This window comes from Phalacrocorax aristotelis, chromosome 16 (genome assembly GCF_949628215.1).
Source record: "Phalacrocorax aristotelis chromosome 16, bGulAri2.1, whole genome shotgun sequence".
Classification (NCBI taxonomy): domain Eukaryota; kingdom Metazoa; phylum Chordata; class Aves; order Suliformes; family Phalacrocoracidae; genus Phalacrocorax; species Phalacrocorax aristotelis.
In genome coordinates this window covers 4,876,469-4,892,833 of record NC_134291.1, presented here as the reverse complement: position 1 = coordinate 4,892,833, position 16,365 = coordinate 4,876,469, and the positions used below count along the sequence as shown (strand labels likewise).

General features: G+C 40.0%; 1 protein-coding gene across 2 annotated transcripts in view; it reads right to left on the bottom strand.

The window, feature by feature from the left end:
- OGFOD3 (2-oxoglutarate and iron dependent oxygenase domain containing 3) overlaps positions 1 to 16,365 on the bottom strand; it is a 46,942-nt gene that overhangs the window by 23,188 nt on the left and 7,389 nt on the right. Inside the window, exons 3-6 of one of the 2 annotated variants that reach the window (XM_075111069.1) lie at positions 14,922 to 14,997; positions 13,932 to 13,974; positions 7,434 to 7,498; positions 6,825 to 6,881 (exon numbers count right to left, since the gene is read on the bottom strand). In XM_075111069.1, the coding sequence (XP_074967170.1) occupies positions 6,825 to 6,881; positions 7,434 to 7,498; positions 13,932 to 13,974; positions 14,922 to 14,997 (241 nt within the window). The remainder of the gene's footprint in view (positions 1 to 6,824; positions 6,882 to 7,433; positions 7,499 to 13,931; positions 13,975 to 14,921; positions 14,998 to 16,365) is intronic. The other variant, XM_075111070.1, reaches the window with a different exon arrangement.

The following is a 16,365-nucleotide window of genomic DNA, read 5'->3' as shown; positions in this document are numbered from 1 at the left end:
ACAATGAGATAAAATTAAGACATTGGGGTTTTTTTTAAATGTAATCCTCTATGCTTCTTACAGTCTTTATATTGTTTTCTCCCACTTTTAACATGTTCTTAACTATTATACTAGTCTTCCTTTTCTTCCCTCCTAAGTGCTTCAGAAGCAGCACACAAACAAGATACTCTGAGTAAACACACTTCTGAAGTTGGGCACGGAATTACATTAGTGGTTTTGCACCTTTTCTGCATGACACGTTTATTTCTCCACTGGGCAGTACTGAACCTCAGCATAATTTTCAAGAAAGTTTCTCCCAATTATTTCCCTAGGAAACTTAAACAGTGAATAAAAATATGAGACTGAACTAAACCAGACTTAGTGTTAGGCTGTGAAACTAATCTCTTAAACTATTTCCACATATACTAAAAAAATCTTAAATATTCATTCTGTTCACATCTCATCCCTCACCAAAAAATAAAAATAAAATCACACATACAGATTTTATTTTTAACCTCAAACTCCCTTTACATTTTTAGGGGTCTAAGCTTTAGGGGTCAATTCAAGCTATTTTACATGTGAAATATCAAAGCCATTAAATGAAGTTGGAGCTAAGATTTCCAGGAATTACATGGCTGTATAAACTGAGGTTTCAAGTTGAGAGCTACACAGTGGTAGAGTTTGTAAAACTGACATCAGGAAAGGTCCTCCCCCTCATGCCTGTGAGAGCCTGATCCTCCTTCTCCGTTTTCTTTCCAAGCAGTACGGCTTCAGCAGAGGCTGCCTTATGTTTCCCAAAAAGCATTAGATGCAATTACTGATTTCACTTTGTCATGAACTGAGGGCAGCTGGCACTCTAAACAACCCAACACAAGAATTAATAGCCTAACCCACAAATACTAAAGCAGAATATTCCCTGGCTCTGACACCAGGTGGCCAGTTGCATCAGCCAGCTGGAATACATCTACGCTGAAGTAGTTAGGCCAGAGTCTTGACATAACTTTAAATCTCCAGTAGCTGCATTGCTTTCTAAGCAGTACTGCTTCCTCTTCCAGGCCGATTCCTTCTCCACTTCTAAAAGTTTTCTATTAAGATTTGTTGTTTGGTGTTTATAAGGCTCACTCCTCTTTGAGACCTACATGCAATGGCTTTGGGCAAGACTGCAGGTTTTACAAACCAAGCAGGAAGCAAAGCTCTACTCAACTCTTCCTTGTCTTCTTGGCAAAAACAGCAACCAAAAGTCTACATGGTTTGGACCAGCCAATAGGTTATCAGAAGAAAAGGAAAATAAACTCAACAGTTTAAGTATGCTGCAAAGAGAAAATAAGCACATTTTTCAGAAGATAAGTTTGTTTGTCCTGTTTATAGATCAAGTAGACAGGGGAATTAGTGACTAAGAAGACAGAGTAATGAAGCAGTTGAGGTGACAGGTCAAAAAGCATGACTTTAGGTCCTATCCTGGTCTCAGGGAAGCAGCTGCCTTCATCTGACCCAGGTAACCGGTTTTGGGGTGTGGAAGAATACTGCTTGCCTCTTGTTTCCCTGTCCACTATCAGCTACTGTGATTAAAAGCAACACTTGAAGCCTCTTCAAGTGCGCAAAGTGACAAGAGGTGCCAACCTTGCATTTCTTCAGTTGACTTGTGTGTTCCTGCCTTTTGCTTCCCTGTGAGCTGTCATCCTGCGTATCACAGCATTACTCAAAAACTTAATCAAAACACTCATGGCATATATAGCAGGCTGACATGAATTTTATACACATAAATAATTTGCCATTCAATGAAACAAAACAAATGGTAAGTTATGAAAAAGCCCCACTGATTGTAATGGATCTTGGATTGGTCTTCAAAAAACAGATATTTACCCTTTGTACTCACAGCTGCGCTAACTCATAATACAGACACACCACGATATCACATGTCCAGGGAGAAAGGTTATAGCAACAGCCCTCCTTCAAGAAAAGAGGTCAATAGGCAAATGAATACTGACAGCAGAACTCAATGAGCAAGACGGGTTAACTTGCCTATAATAAAGTGTTGAAAATAACAAAGCAAAAGTAACTTTGCTTGAAGTGCAGGCTGCAAAGTCAGTAAAAAGTTACTTCTCTGGGGGAGAGGACACTTCTAGTTTGCCTTCAGTGCTCTCAGACATATGTGAGAACTGGGGAACAACCAAATTATTTTTAGGGCCTATTCCTGCACATGCTGAAGTCAGTAGAAAGCCATTTATTAATTTCAATTACCTCCAAATCTAACATGGAAAAAACAAGCAAAGTAACCCTACTCATGTACTGGTCACTGGAAACAAGACCCCTTTCCAGCAAGCTTTGTGCATAAGAAAAGCTCTTCACAGGATGACCTTTCTAAAGAGAAATCATAGGCACAGAAAGGAAATATTAAAGATTGGATTGTTCTCTTCCCCAAAATATACACACGACAAAAAATACACGTGATCTACATTGCTGTAAATTGGGTATTCCCAAAGTTCAGGCTTGAATGTAAGAGGTACAACAGAAACTTATAAAATATATGAAGGAGCAAAGAGTGACAGGCCATCTCAGCCTCCCCATATCCTCGCATGCTGTGGATACTCTTAAGTTTTTACACATGAAATACTATCCTGATACACAAAGTATCACCTCCAACAAATGGCGAAGCAGTTTATAGTTAATACTATTAAACTGAAACACTCTGCCTACAAATATGCACATTTATTGCACTGTAATGCAGAGCAATAAATAACCCAATTTTAGAGAATCAACGAGGAAAGCTAAAAAAGGCATACCAGTCATTAATAAACTGCATATTTCCACTGATGTCTGAATAACGCATATGGCACAGATTTGCTAGAAACAAGCTCCAAAGAGCAATACCTTTGAGTCCTTAAATGCTGCTTCTGGCTTGAGTAGGTACCATACTACTAAAAAGCTACAGAAACTCCATGAAATTCCTATCCAACACATAGATAGTATTTCTACACACAGACAGTGTTTAATACCTACGTTATAATAATGTGGCATTGGTCAAATCAAATACACAGGCACTATAACCTAGAGAACAAAGTGGAAAGATATGCAAGGGAAGACTGTTTCTCAGTGCGTGTGAATAACAACCAGGGCTTCTCCTTTTTGTCATATGTAAATGGCTGCAGTTCCAAATAAGTTTAAGAAAGCCACATAAACTATGAAAGAACATAATGCTTAATGTAGGGGGTGGGGAGGAATTAGGGTGCAGAACACTGATCTTGCTAGAAAACGTTGCATTGCACTATTGTAACTAATGACACGGAGACCTTAGCTTGTAGCTGATGTAAGAATGTGTAAAACGTCCATTTACAAGTTTGGTGCCAAAGGCAGAGATAACTGCATGCTGCAGGAGGCATGCTTTGCAGGGTGCTTTGTGATAATCTTGGTTGTCCTTCATTCCATATTGTCACATCTACCCCACTGCAGGAGTCAACAGGTTGACAAACTCGTCAGCGCAAACATGAACTCTGCTTCAAACTCCATAAGGTATCTCGTGTCCCTCTTTACTATAGCAAATCAAACACTATACATGGGAATCAAATGTTTACCTTGCAGTAGGAGCAAAGGCATGACTTCTTTTAGAGAGCAAAGTGTTGCCTAGAATCCTGTAAAGCATATACCTCAACACTCGCATCTCTGTACTTCAGCTCATTCTGTGCCCAGCGTATGCCAAATACAGCACGTAGCTGTCTTCAAAACTAGCATAAAGTCACTTTTTACCCTATAAAAACTATTCTGTATAGCCTGCTTTCCACTGACCTGGCCATTTCAACGTTTATCAATATCATGACTGCAAGTTGTTTTTTCCATTCCCTTCCCTGCTATCCCAGATGCAGCCTATATAGTATATTGGCAGAACACGGACAAACGTGTTATTGCACAAGATAAGCCAAATTTCAGCATAGAAGGTGCTATCAAGGAAGGAATGAATGAGCCCAGAAATTCTGACTACCTTGGATCTGGTACAGTAAGAGCCACAATGTTCCCTCAGCCAGTTCTCATATGCACCCAGAAGCAGCAGGAGCTTCAGGCAGGAGCCTCCCCTCCCTTCTTGATCCTGGCCCACTTAGTCTTCATACTTTTTCCTCCATGTCCCCCATATATCAAAAACTGTTGGGAGAGCTCTGGTGACCTGTAGCTACAAAGAAAATACTTCTTTATGCTGGAGAACGTAAGCATTCATTTTCATAAACACAGCAACTATTCTATCATTCGAACTGCTTAGGGTGTACCCTGGCTCTGCTCAGATGCACTAAACAGAGCTCTGCTATGGCAATAAATATACGAGTACAGCACCCAGTCAACAGCATAAGCAACGAATGAATCCCTCCCAGAATGTGTCAGCAGCAGCCCTTGTACATTTGCACTGAGTCACTGGATAATATCAAAACGCACGAGCCAGACTCAGGGAAAGGCAGAACAGAACCCCCTGAAAAGAGCGTATGACCACCTTGTACAAAAGCAGTTACAGAAATCTATTTTGGGGTCAGGGTGATAAGGAAGAAAAAAGCCAATGAAGTAGTTAGAAGTCTAAGGAACATACAGCTTAAGAGAAAGGATGTTCACTAGATGGCAAAGTTGCCAGCTTAATGTGTCAGCAGCAGCATAAAGGACAGAGTAAATGGACTAAAAGTGCCACAGAAAGTTTCTGTAAAATATAAGCTCTGTCAGACCAGCAAAAAAATGCCCTGTTAGTAGCCACTGCAAAGTGCTGTTCGAGTACAATGACAGGAACACTGAAAGCTCTGCAAAACTACACAACTTCTCCAGCCCACTTGTCAGCATCTCCGCACCATTCCCAGCGAGAAGCACCAGAGACAGCAGAAGCAAAGCAATGCTCTTCTACAGCCAGAAAGTTTTAACAGAAGTCACACATGCAGAACAAATAAAGGGAGAAAGCAACCTATCAGCTCCTCCTCTGCTCTTTCTATGTCTCTAACCCAGTAAGTTGTAAAGATTTTTTGAATAAATGTTTGATAGTGCCATTTTCTGCTGAAGTCACAACCCTTATACCAAGCATCCAGATTTAAAGGTCTCTCTTCTGGAAAAAAGATGCATCTATTATGTGAAACAAGAGGAATTGCTGTAATATGGTTGGCAGATGGTGGTTAAAGCATCAGCGTAGAAACCGTAATTGATTCTGAGGCAACATAATTTTGACAGTGACAGTTTAGAAACCAGCCTCCTGGCTCAGAATGCCTACTCAGGTTTGTTATTGTTGCAATCAGTAATACTTAAACGTGAATTACATTTAGTTATTTCTCTCAAGAGTGTATTTTTAAACTGACTTTGGTAGGTAAGTGAAAGTAATGAAGATAAGTGCTCCCAAGGATAGCATAAAATCATTCATTAGGGACATAAGGTCCATGTTAAAGCACTGCCATTAAATGCTTCTGTTCATATTAATAACATATTTTGTATTCGATTGGTATCCGGCAGACTGAAACATCCCCTAAATTGGCATGAAATACCAATGGAATATTGATATTGCCCAGCAGCTGTCTCATCTCACAGGGTAAGGATCAGAAATTCATCAAAATTATTGAAAAGCTGAATATTTCTGTTAATGTAAAACAGAAATATTCTTTAGTAAGACACCCCCTCCACACACTCATGCTATTTCTACAGACTCGTTGATCTTCTACAGAATGGAAAAGAAAATGAAGACTGTTTCCAAAATATTCCTCACTATCTTGGTGAGGCAGAGACTATGTATTTTCTTTATACATTCAAATTTCAATAAAATCAAGAAAGCATCTCACTTTTGTGATTTTGGGGGCAGAAAGAAGTTCATCTATGAAGGCAACAGTACCTAAAGTTTATTTCTATTCGACAGCTATTTTTAAGTGGTCAATATTTTAAGACAAATAAAATTACTATACTAATAAAATTAGTAAACCTATTTGGCTACTTAATACTACTTCCACCGCTAGAGGGAGGTCATATTCTTTCACAGAGGCAAGAAAAAAAATACAAAAAGAGTTAAAATGCTCAAGCCAGATACATTTTAATTTACGAGAAAGCAACTGAAATGCGTGACTAAAGATTTATTGTGTCTATTCAACAAAGAACGCTTGTTCCTAAACTTTGGCCACACACCTTCACAGACACATGGAACTCATTACATTTGTTGTCTTCGTTAAGTATATGAGCAGGTCTACAGGAAAGCTAAAAGCACTCGATGCCAAAGCGATCACATTATAGCACTATTTCATATTCTGGCTTCTTAGGGATAAAGTACGCTCTGCTGCTCTAGCCAGAATATTAGTAATTTGAAATCCTTCCACTTTCTACTTCACCATTTTTACTGTTTTGCTATACTTCCTCCAAAAAACCCCAAGTTCCTAAAGTAATAATAGCATAGGATTGTCTTCATCATGTAGCACAACACCTCTTGGATAATGTTAATGCAACAGGATTTTTCACCTCAGCTCTAATGTTCCAGCAAATAACCACAGACCTCGGATGAAGCAGCTCTCCTCGCTTGCAGGTCTGCAGGGCTGGCATCAACCCCGTACGCAGAAAGGGAAGTTTGTGGTGCTGCCGTCACTCTGGTTACATTGACACCACCAATACTGTCCTGACATTGGTAATGCAGCTCAGTTCAAAGCAGCAGATGTTATTTATCAGGTAGCCCCCAAAAGGTCCTTTTACTTATTTTCATCAAGGCATCTTAATTCTCAGAATTTACTATTTTGAGCTGCATATTCAATTGCGTGTCTGAATCCAAAGGACAATTCCCTCCCAACCTGCACTCTACAAAGACACCCATAAAAGTTACGTTTTGTGGTTCATTCAGCAATTATTGAAAAATCTTTTACCGATATAATGCAAAATCCTCTTCTGTGAAGATGTCTTGAATTTTGTCCCCAAAGTACCTGAAAAATTAAACAACAGTCTAAAAGAGGAGCTGCTGAATCAGACTGCCATCTGTGCTTCACCCACAATCAATAAAGGAAAATACAATACAAAGAAATCCTACAAATGCTTTTGAGCATGGTGTTCCCAAAGCATTGCTCAAAGATTAAGTGTTAAAAGATTAAAGGATCAAGATACAGCAACTAATAATGGAATTCCCCACAGTACCCTCCCACATCATGAAATAAATGCACGGATTCAAGTTTTTAGGAGGTCACACTACTTGATTTCTTCCACTGCTGACAAACGATACTATAACTGTGGAAAAAAGTTATTTACTAGTGCAAGAACTCCTCTGAAAATAAAGGTAATGGTAGCTTTCAAAGAGCCCAGTTCAACAAAAGATCGGTTTTCATGCCACAAAAGCTTTTTAACTGGTCATAGGAGCTGTGGCGAATCTAACCAGCTTCAACAGTCTGTCATTACTAACTCCAGCCCACAGGGCTTGAAAACTTTGAAAAGGCAATGACCCTGGATAATGAGAGAGGCAGCAAGCCACAGTCCCATTTTACCTGTACAGATTAACAAAATGCTTCCCCAGCGAAAGAGCTCCAGAGTGCAAGTCCAAAATTGATGCCTGGGAAAGGAAACAAAAAAAAAGTAGGAAAAAAGAGCATGAAAAGGTTTTATTGTTACTTAACTATGACCTTTAATAACTCTCCCAAGTTGGCTCTCACTTTCCACAGCCTCCCAAGTAAGAATATCAGTTTCTAGCATTTGGGTTCACAATACGAATGCTTACTTCACAGCTACAAACCCCCCTCAGTTTGCTGCATAGATGCACAAAAGATTAAGGTACTATGAACAAAGCACAGGACTGCTATTTCCGAGATTCAAATCTGACATACAGAATTGTCAGAGTCCTCCTCCATGGGCTAGGGGTAAGACACTGTGTTCCTGGATCCCTTCTTGAAGGCATTTCCCTTCCACACAAAGATGACTCATTTTCCAATATTTGTGGAGCGCTCAAATAGCAGTGCTAATATTTATTTTGCCCAACATTTGTTATTAAAACTTCTCCTTCACCATGAGTTCCTGTATACTTCTCATATTTAACATGGACATAAAAGTCTGTGTAAAAGAGCAATTATAATTCTAATGCTTACTAGAGCCAAACTTTCTTTTCCCCAATTTCTAAACCACTGTAAAAGAAAACCAAAGAGCAGAAAGTTTTTACATATGAAAATTCAATCCATTTCTTCATCCGATTCAAGCCAAACGCTTCTGCTGAGCTCCAGACCAAGCTAAAAAGATTAGTATTCAGATTTGCCAGGACAGAGAGCTACCCCTCGGGACTCTAAATTATTTCTCTAAGTTGAATAAAGTATACTTTTGTATGTCCCTTGCTGTCCACAAAATACATGTTTGTTTTGCATCAGTTAAACAGTATTTAGAAATATGACTTTTTAATAGTAGTCTTCTTTTTTCATATATACTGGAAATACCAAGTAGCAACAGTTAATTAACCTGACCGGCACCAGTGTAATGACATCTCTGATATATAATACCCGGGCAAAAGCACTCATCTTGGAAGTTGGCATTCCTTGATGCACCACATACCATTCACATTATTCTAACAAAATCCAAACAATAATACCACCACTAGGTGAACTGCCTGGAAAGAATGTTAAGTTCCATCTTACCAGCAGCAAGAATTTCTGGGCATGGCTGGAACAGTACCGTTCAAAGCCACTTTGTATTTCTACCCAATCGCAGACAGGCCGGTGAATGAGCAGCAGCAAATCACCAGCACGCGGACGTGTCAGAGCTGCAGTGCCGGGCGAGCAATACAGCTTCACGTTCACTCCTACTCTCAGAGCACTCTTCTCCCTCCTCCTCTGGATCGTGTTGGAGGAAGATACCCATGACAACATCTGAGCGAAAGAAAATTGCTGCAGACTCAATTGCACTGAGCTTCAGAGCTGAATCAGGGGAACTCTAAAGTCTGCTTTTAAAAGGGATAGTAACAACCTTCTTTTAACAAGCTACGGAAATAATTTTATTTACCCCTGAACAAAGCTTTAAAACAGTATATAAAGTAACAAGCTATTCAAGCAGATGTAGCATAAGCTTTTCAGACCACCCCTTCACACAGAAGTTCTCCAAAAACTTCAGAGCACTGTTAAGGAAACAAGTAGACTCACACTCATGCAAGAGCAGCTCTCGTAATAAGCTTTACTCAAGCTTCAGAAGCAAAATATTTTCATGTATTGGTTTCTGGTTCTGTACAATAATCTAAGCTACAGCTAGAAGTAGTAAAACTGTTCCTGTGTAGCTTCAAAAACATGCTTGTGATCATGCTGAAGTAGATTACAAGGAGAAGTAGGATACATCTGAAAAGATTAAATTTCATTTTAAAACAAATCGGTTTTCAAATACTTTCAACATGCTTTCCCAACATACACATTTCTTCTCACTCTTCGAGCACCAGATGATTATGGTTGGGAAGATCCAAAATGACCAAACAAATCAATAAAAGACACCCCCAAGAACTGTAGGTATTCACAGATGAAAAGATAATAGCTATGATATAAAGCCTCGAAAAGCCAGATGAAGACAACTGAAAAGAGAACCTGAAAAAGAAAGAATATTCTTCAGGGTTGTTTCAGACAGAGAAATACAACTGAATGCCAAACAGAGATAAGGACTTGATCACACAAGAGCACAGAGCTATTTTTTTAACTGCTACCTTGGAGAGGAACTTAAACATTTATTTTGGCCTCTGCCATTTCAGAACATTAAATATTTTCAGCATCATTTCCTACACTGAGGAGAACACCTTGGCGGAAGCCTGTGTCAATGCTGTTGCTTCAAGTTCAGTATCTGCTCAACGGTCAGCCTGCAATTCAGGTCAGTGCTCCCACGCTGAAAGCTCTACAAAGTTTATCTAAAGATGGGAGGAACGCTGCAAACTCACCTACCCACACACCTGTTTCCTAGAGATTGTTTACAGAACTACACCAATATCCTGGTTTACAGAACTTCTATGGAAAGGAAACTGAACTTCCTTTAAAAAAGAAAAACCACAAATATATATTCTTTTCTACCTTCACTGTTGTTAGTCCCTCATTCTCCACCCTCTCGCTGCTAAAAGGATTCTAAAAGAACACGCAAGTAACCACCATTTCTCAGCATATGGCAAAAAGGATCCATTTCCCCATCTCGCAAAGCAAAGGCCCTGCCTTTGATCGTCACTAAAAGGGACTGCCAACCATTAAACGTACATTCACTTCTCCAGCGATTCCACCTTCTTCCTCCGCTCCTTAAAGTTTTAAGTGAGGTATTTAAAGAAAACAGCAGGCATACTGCCCAAGACAGAAAAATGCTAAACTTATTTCTACTTATCTACAGAGAAGCTGGCAGAGCTCAAAAACCCTCCACCACTCCTCTGTGGGAACACTCACACACTCCAGCCGAGAAGAGGGAAGAGCAATGGAGGTTCTGCGTGGCCACCAGTTCCTGGGCAGCACCAAACTGGCTGTCACTGCAGGCAGTCTTAGACAGACTCCCAAAACACTACCACCTTTAAATACCCTTCCTTGCTTGGATCTTGAGAGTAGTGGGGCCAGGGTGACGTTCTTAAGGTAATGCTTCTTAAAAGTTACACTGATTAATTATGGAACACAAGTGTAACCAATGTAATTCATACATCACTCAGCTGGAGTCACAGGTTATTACTGCAGAAATTAAATGCAATATATCACTATGATGTCCAATACAAGTTTTCACTAGATACAGACACAGCAGTTCCTCTTCACCTTTCTCAAGTTAATCTCACCAACACACAGCTGTAAGTAAAGACACACTGCTAAGTATGGCTTTCATTCCTTACAAGTATTTCTTAAGTGCTATCAGGAGGCTAATTATGAAAGAAGAAAACTATGCAGCCTGTAGTAGAGGTAGGAGATAGGACTAGTATTATGCAGAGGCTTTATCTTCTCCCTGGAAAAGGCAGATCTTGCAGCATTTTGAGAACTTCAGAACTTGGTTGGGAGGGCTGCAAGCAGCGTAAGGAGGGACATGGTCTGCAGAACCACTGTTCTATGCGTGGGTTGGTGGGCCCACGTCAGAAACCCTCGTTTGGCATCACAGATACACAGGTTACTTACTTCTCCCAGTGATTAATAAAATCAATTTTCCCCTGCAAACGGGAGGTCTAGGTGGTTACTCCTGCCAGTTTTGCTGCAACACAGGAAACAGACTGCAGCTGACTGGCTGCACCAAGGGATTTCTTTTCTGGGGCTTCTGAATAATTGCCAGTAGGTCTGATAGTAAATGAGTTGTTTCATTTACACTAGAGAGACACATTATGACGGCAGCACCTACAAAGACGTGAATGAATGAGTCATGACTAAAGTGGTAACGCCAGCAGGGGTAGCGAAGAAAACATTAAGTAGGTAGGAAAGGGAAATGTCATTATCTTTATAAAGAAGAAAAAACCTAAGCTGAGGCAAACATCAAGAGAACTAATGCAATTCACATTCTGTGAATACAGAACAGAATATACAACTATTTTAGAGATGTACAAGGGGAAGCAGCATACTGGTGGAGAAGGTGCTCCTGCTTGAATTCTGTCGAAAGTCAGACTACAAGATTACAACAGCCTCTTCTAGCTTCACTCAGTGTGTGTAAATAAAAATAAATCTAGGAAAAATTAAAAAGGAAGATAAGAAAGAAAACTGAGCCTGACAACTGGGGCACGACTCCTGGGAGATTTCAGTAATTCAGATGCTTGCCAGGACTTTCTCAACACAAAAGGATGGAAGGGGAAGAAGTTTTTATGCTATACTTCAGTCCTCCAAGGAAGCAGAAAGGGCAGCAAACAAAGGAAGGAGAGAATTGACAGTCACAGACTGAAGTTTAGGTCTTTAGATTATTAAGTTGTATCCAGACACACAGACACAAATCCACTTTTATGAATTCAAAATATAATAACTATGACAGACAAAAAAATAAAGAAGTCAGACATGTTGCTTAAAAATGGGTTAAGAAGAAATCAGAGAGAATGAAAATGCAGTCTGCATCCCAGTAGAAATCTGAATTAGTTTTATTTGGAATAGTAGAGAGATCAAAGGGGCTAAAGAAAGGATTAAAAAGAATTAAACAGAAACAAGGAGTTATTTAAGGATTTTTTTAAAGGAAAAAATTAGTCTGAGAACAACAGACAAAATTGGACAGAACTGCCCAAACACTCTAAAGCCTAAGAGATTTAAAATAAGCCAGACCTAATCCAACAGGCTTGAAGCTTGAGAGGCATACAGGAGAAGCAGCTAGATGAAGTAAGACTTGAAACATTTCGTATGCTATGTAGATAAGAGATTTGAAAAGAGGATAAAAGGCGCAGATGGAGAAAGACCGTTTCATCTATACATCACCACCACACATCCCATCAATGCGTCATGATATCCAGGAGCCAAGATAGCACTATTGGGAAGAGATTCACTCCATGCCACAAGGTATTCCGTGTGCACACACATTGAGAAAAAGGAACGCAGAACGGGGGAGAGACAAGAATTGCATTAGACTATTTGCACAAGAAACAAGGTAAAGAGTCTATATTTAAAGGCTTCTCCTAAACATGATCTCCCAGAAACACTGGTCAGCTCTCATTTTTAGCATCTTTCAGTGTTTACACACTATTTTGGATAAGGCCTCAATGCAATACTACACAACTTACTTCTTGCACCTTTCCCTAAGGAGTATGCATGCAATAACTTTCTCACATTTACAGATTATGAGAAATGTGAGAAGGCTTGGATGAGAGCCCGGAATTCTCAATGGACATCACATTTCTTAACAGACTTATTACAGCAATAGAACCTTCTTTTTCCCCCCTCATTTCCTTCCCCTAAAAAAAAACACACACAAACAAAACACCACGGTGATGCTTCCAAAATTACGTAGATGATGGATTTATAGTTGTCTGGTATTCTGGCTTGTCCAAGTAAGCCAGCTCAGGACCCCTGCCCAGCTCTGTGTGTTGGGCAGCAAGTTCACCTCCCCTCATGTCTCTTCCAAGGTTCCTCTGCCTGAGGTTCCCCAGTTCCCTGAGCCCCAGCTGGACATTAGCTTTCTATGGTCCAAATCCATGAAGCTGTCTGTGTTATAAACTGCCCTGCTAATCCCTCTTTGTGGAAGTCTACTGAAAAATCACATGTAGGTGCCAAAAGAACAGGATAGGAAACCCACTTGATGGCACTAATGACAGGAGTTAAGCCATAGGTCCCCGCAGGCAGAGTAATCTAGGCAAAGTGGCAAATTGTACAATCACAGAACTGAAAAAATCAAAGGGATCCTGACAGAACCGAGCAGAGAATGTTAAATCTTTTAAATATATTGTTTCAGATGGGCAGCACTGCTTAAGTTTCTCAGGTTATATTTTTTGCAGGTCTTTCTCAGGAGCCACAAGGACAAGTCTTATTTTTTCATTGAAACCTTTATCCTTTTCTGCTAACATATGCTCTAATTCAGCAGAGGCCCAAAGAAGTGGTTGTGTGTACAAACAGTCAAGGAACAGTTTCTGTTCATACACAAAAACATCCTGAGAACAAAGACGGGAAAGAAATTAAAATAACCATGCTTGTTAGGGAGAAGTGGTTTTGTTTTCATTATTAAAGGATGTCATTCAAAGGTCTACCTAAGACATTAGATGGTACTTTTTGTCACTATACAAAGCCAATCTTTACACGACACTGTGAACCACTGTAATTTAGTTTCAGAAGTCAGACTTGTGCAGTTCTGCTATAGTAACTCTTTCCAGATGGAAAAGACAAAATCAGTTCAAGAGAGGCACGAGAAATAACTGAACAATAGGAAATAGGTCAACTGTATTGCAGAAGTCGAATTATACTGCTAGCTGGAGTATTAATGGGAGATAAAATAACTTTCCAAACCAATTTTTCCAAGTCTGAATGCAAGGAAAAATTCTCCACCTCCTCTCGCCACAAAAATGCATTTATAATCTTGCCTTGGCAGTAAAAGAATGTAAGAAGTAACAGGACACTGCTCACCCCTCCATCAGATCCTCCCAAGGACAGTCCCCTCTCTGCTATTCTGCAGGCAAAACAATAACCTCAGGTGAGAACTGAAGTCTGATTTCTTTGTCCTTTAATGTCATTATTTACAACATGTAACTTTTCAGTAGCGTTATTTGATGCATCAGACATAACCTGACTGAGTTACGAAGCTGCCATTTAGTTGAAACAATCTTGCAGCCTGTCATGAAAATAAGTCTATGGCGCAGAACACTTCTGAGCTTGTAGCCCCCTTCCAAAAATCCCAACCCCCTACCCAAAAAAAACCAAAATTATCTTTCAAACACATTCTGGCCAAGTAAGATTCAACATAAGAGCCCCCAGATCTTGATTCTTAGGGGCAGCACAAGTAAACCCATACAATGCAGAAACACTGCATCAAAATCAGGAGCCCAACTGAATTTGAGATCACAGAGTGGGTGCCCCACTAGTGAACAAAGCACTTACACAAGCTGCACATCACTGTAATGCTTGAAGCATATGCCTCACATGATTATCAAGTGTAAATTACGCTTAAAGAGGCTGATAACTCCTCTAACAGCGTAATTTGACAGCATCCAATACTATTTGATTAAAACTCACCACTTAGCGGACAACAGGGTCAGCACTAGCTCATGATTACCCAGAAAGAGACTCAGCTGAAAGGAGGCTTATGTTGTTTTATTGCGCTTTTAAAGGCCAAATGGAACAGAAGGCCAAGTAAAAATCCTTTAAAACTTATAATTCATGTTCCTTTTTTCTCTACCACGCTCACGCCCCACAGAGCTAGGCAGACTCTGTATGTATGAAAGAGAACTGCCTCCACTACAGCAAAAATGTAAAATGGCTTTTAAAAAAAGAGTTTAATATTTTAACCAGTTTTACCCATCCTCCTTCAGCTAATGAGCTTTGTGCTACACCTTAAACATTGGCACACTGTCATTAAAGTAAGTGCTCATGAAAGCTAAGAGCTAAAAGAAAAGTTACCTACGGATTCTTTCAGCTTCTTCCCTTGTGATTACTGCATCGGTCACACCCCTTCCGCACTTTCTAGGAGTGCACCCTGGAACACAAAGAGAAAGAAAAAAAGAAAAGATCATATTTCAAAAAAGTTCAAATCTCTGTTAACATCTTCCCACTCCCCTTCCACATTCATAGCATTCAGAAGGGATATTGGCAATCTCAGAATATTTTACATTGCTTAAACTACAAGAAAGTTACTCCTCCTTTTTGATGTGTTTTGCACCACTATCAGACACCAGCCAATGTCACTGTTGCCTCTGCACAGATTCAAGTCCCCAGAAAAGCTACATCACTTTCCCCCCCCATGACTGGCTGGTGGAATTCAGGGGAATTACAAACTGACAGGTTATTTCCTGCTATATCCATAATGCAATTCAACAGAATGGAGGTGATGTAAAAGGAATGAATCTCAATACCCAGAGTAGCCCAGCCACCGGAGACGAGGCTGTCATGCACGACCCAGAGCCTCCAGTGCTTAGATTAAGCAAAATGCACAGCAATACTGTGCATTTAAAACCTTTAAATGCCTTCAAAAAAACCTACTTTTCCTGTTCATCTGAAAATAATGCCTAGAAACCTTAAGTTTGTTACAAGTCTTCACAATTTGTTACAAACTTGACTTACTGACGCTCCTTTGCACATCTACCACTTTGAGCTACAGATGATGGCCTTTGTTTAGTAAGGCGATTTCAGACATATCTGTATCTCAGTGTACACGCAGCAAGACAGAGAGATCCAGTGATTTTCTCCCCTTCTTCCCAAGTGCAGCAGTGAAAACAAAAGTTCCTGTTTATATAACTGGTCTCTGAAAGGAAGATTATGTTAGATGATTTAATCTTGCACACTCTATTCTAGCCTTCAGACAGGCAGAACAAGAACTGGAAAGCTCAGCAGTGCCACATGGATCCTTCCATCTCAGGCTGACAGCTCCAAAAAACAGCCAAGATCTCCAGCAGCTAAACCCCCTTAATATGCGTCCCTATACAAAATGTTTTCTATTACAGTCCAAGTAAGTCTTCACCTTGGACAAAGGTCCAGTACACACCGCTCCTAGGTACAATACACAACACAGAAAGAGTTCTGTCCCAAATCCCAACAGTCTCAGCAGGATAAAGAAAACTCCATTGTCCTGGAGAAAAATGAGATGCAGAAGACATGACATTCTTGGATGCAGACTGCAGTCGACATAACACGAGAGCACCACCATGCTAATAACAGAAAAGAGAGAGTGCCACTCAGGCGGGAGTGAAATCACTACTTGACGAAAGAAAAACTGAAAAATTTGGTTAGAACACAAACAGTTCAACCCATGAAGAAGTTACTACTACTAACAAGGGTTCCTGAACAGGTGTAGGATCTTTAGGTAGAATCAATAACATGCTATTTCATGTATTAACACAAAGAACTG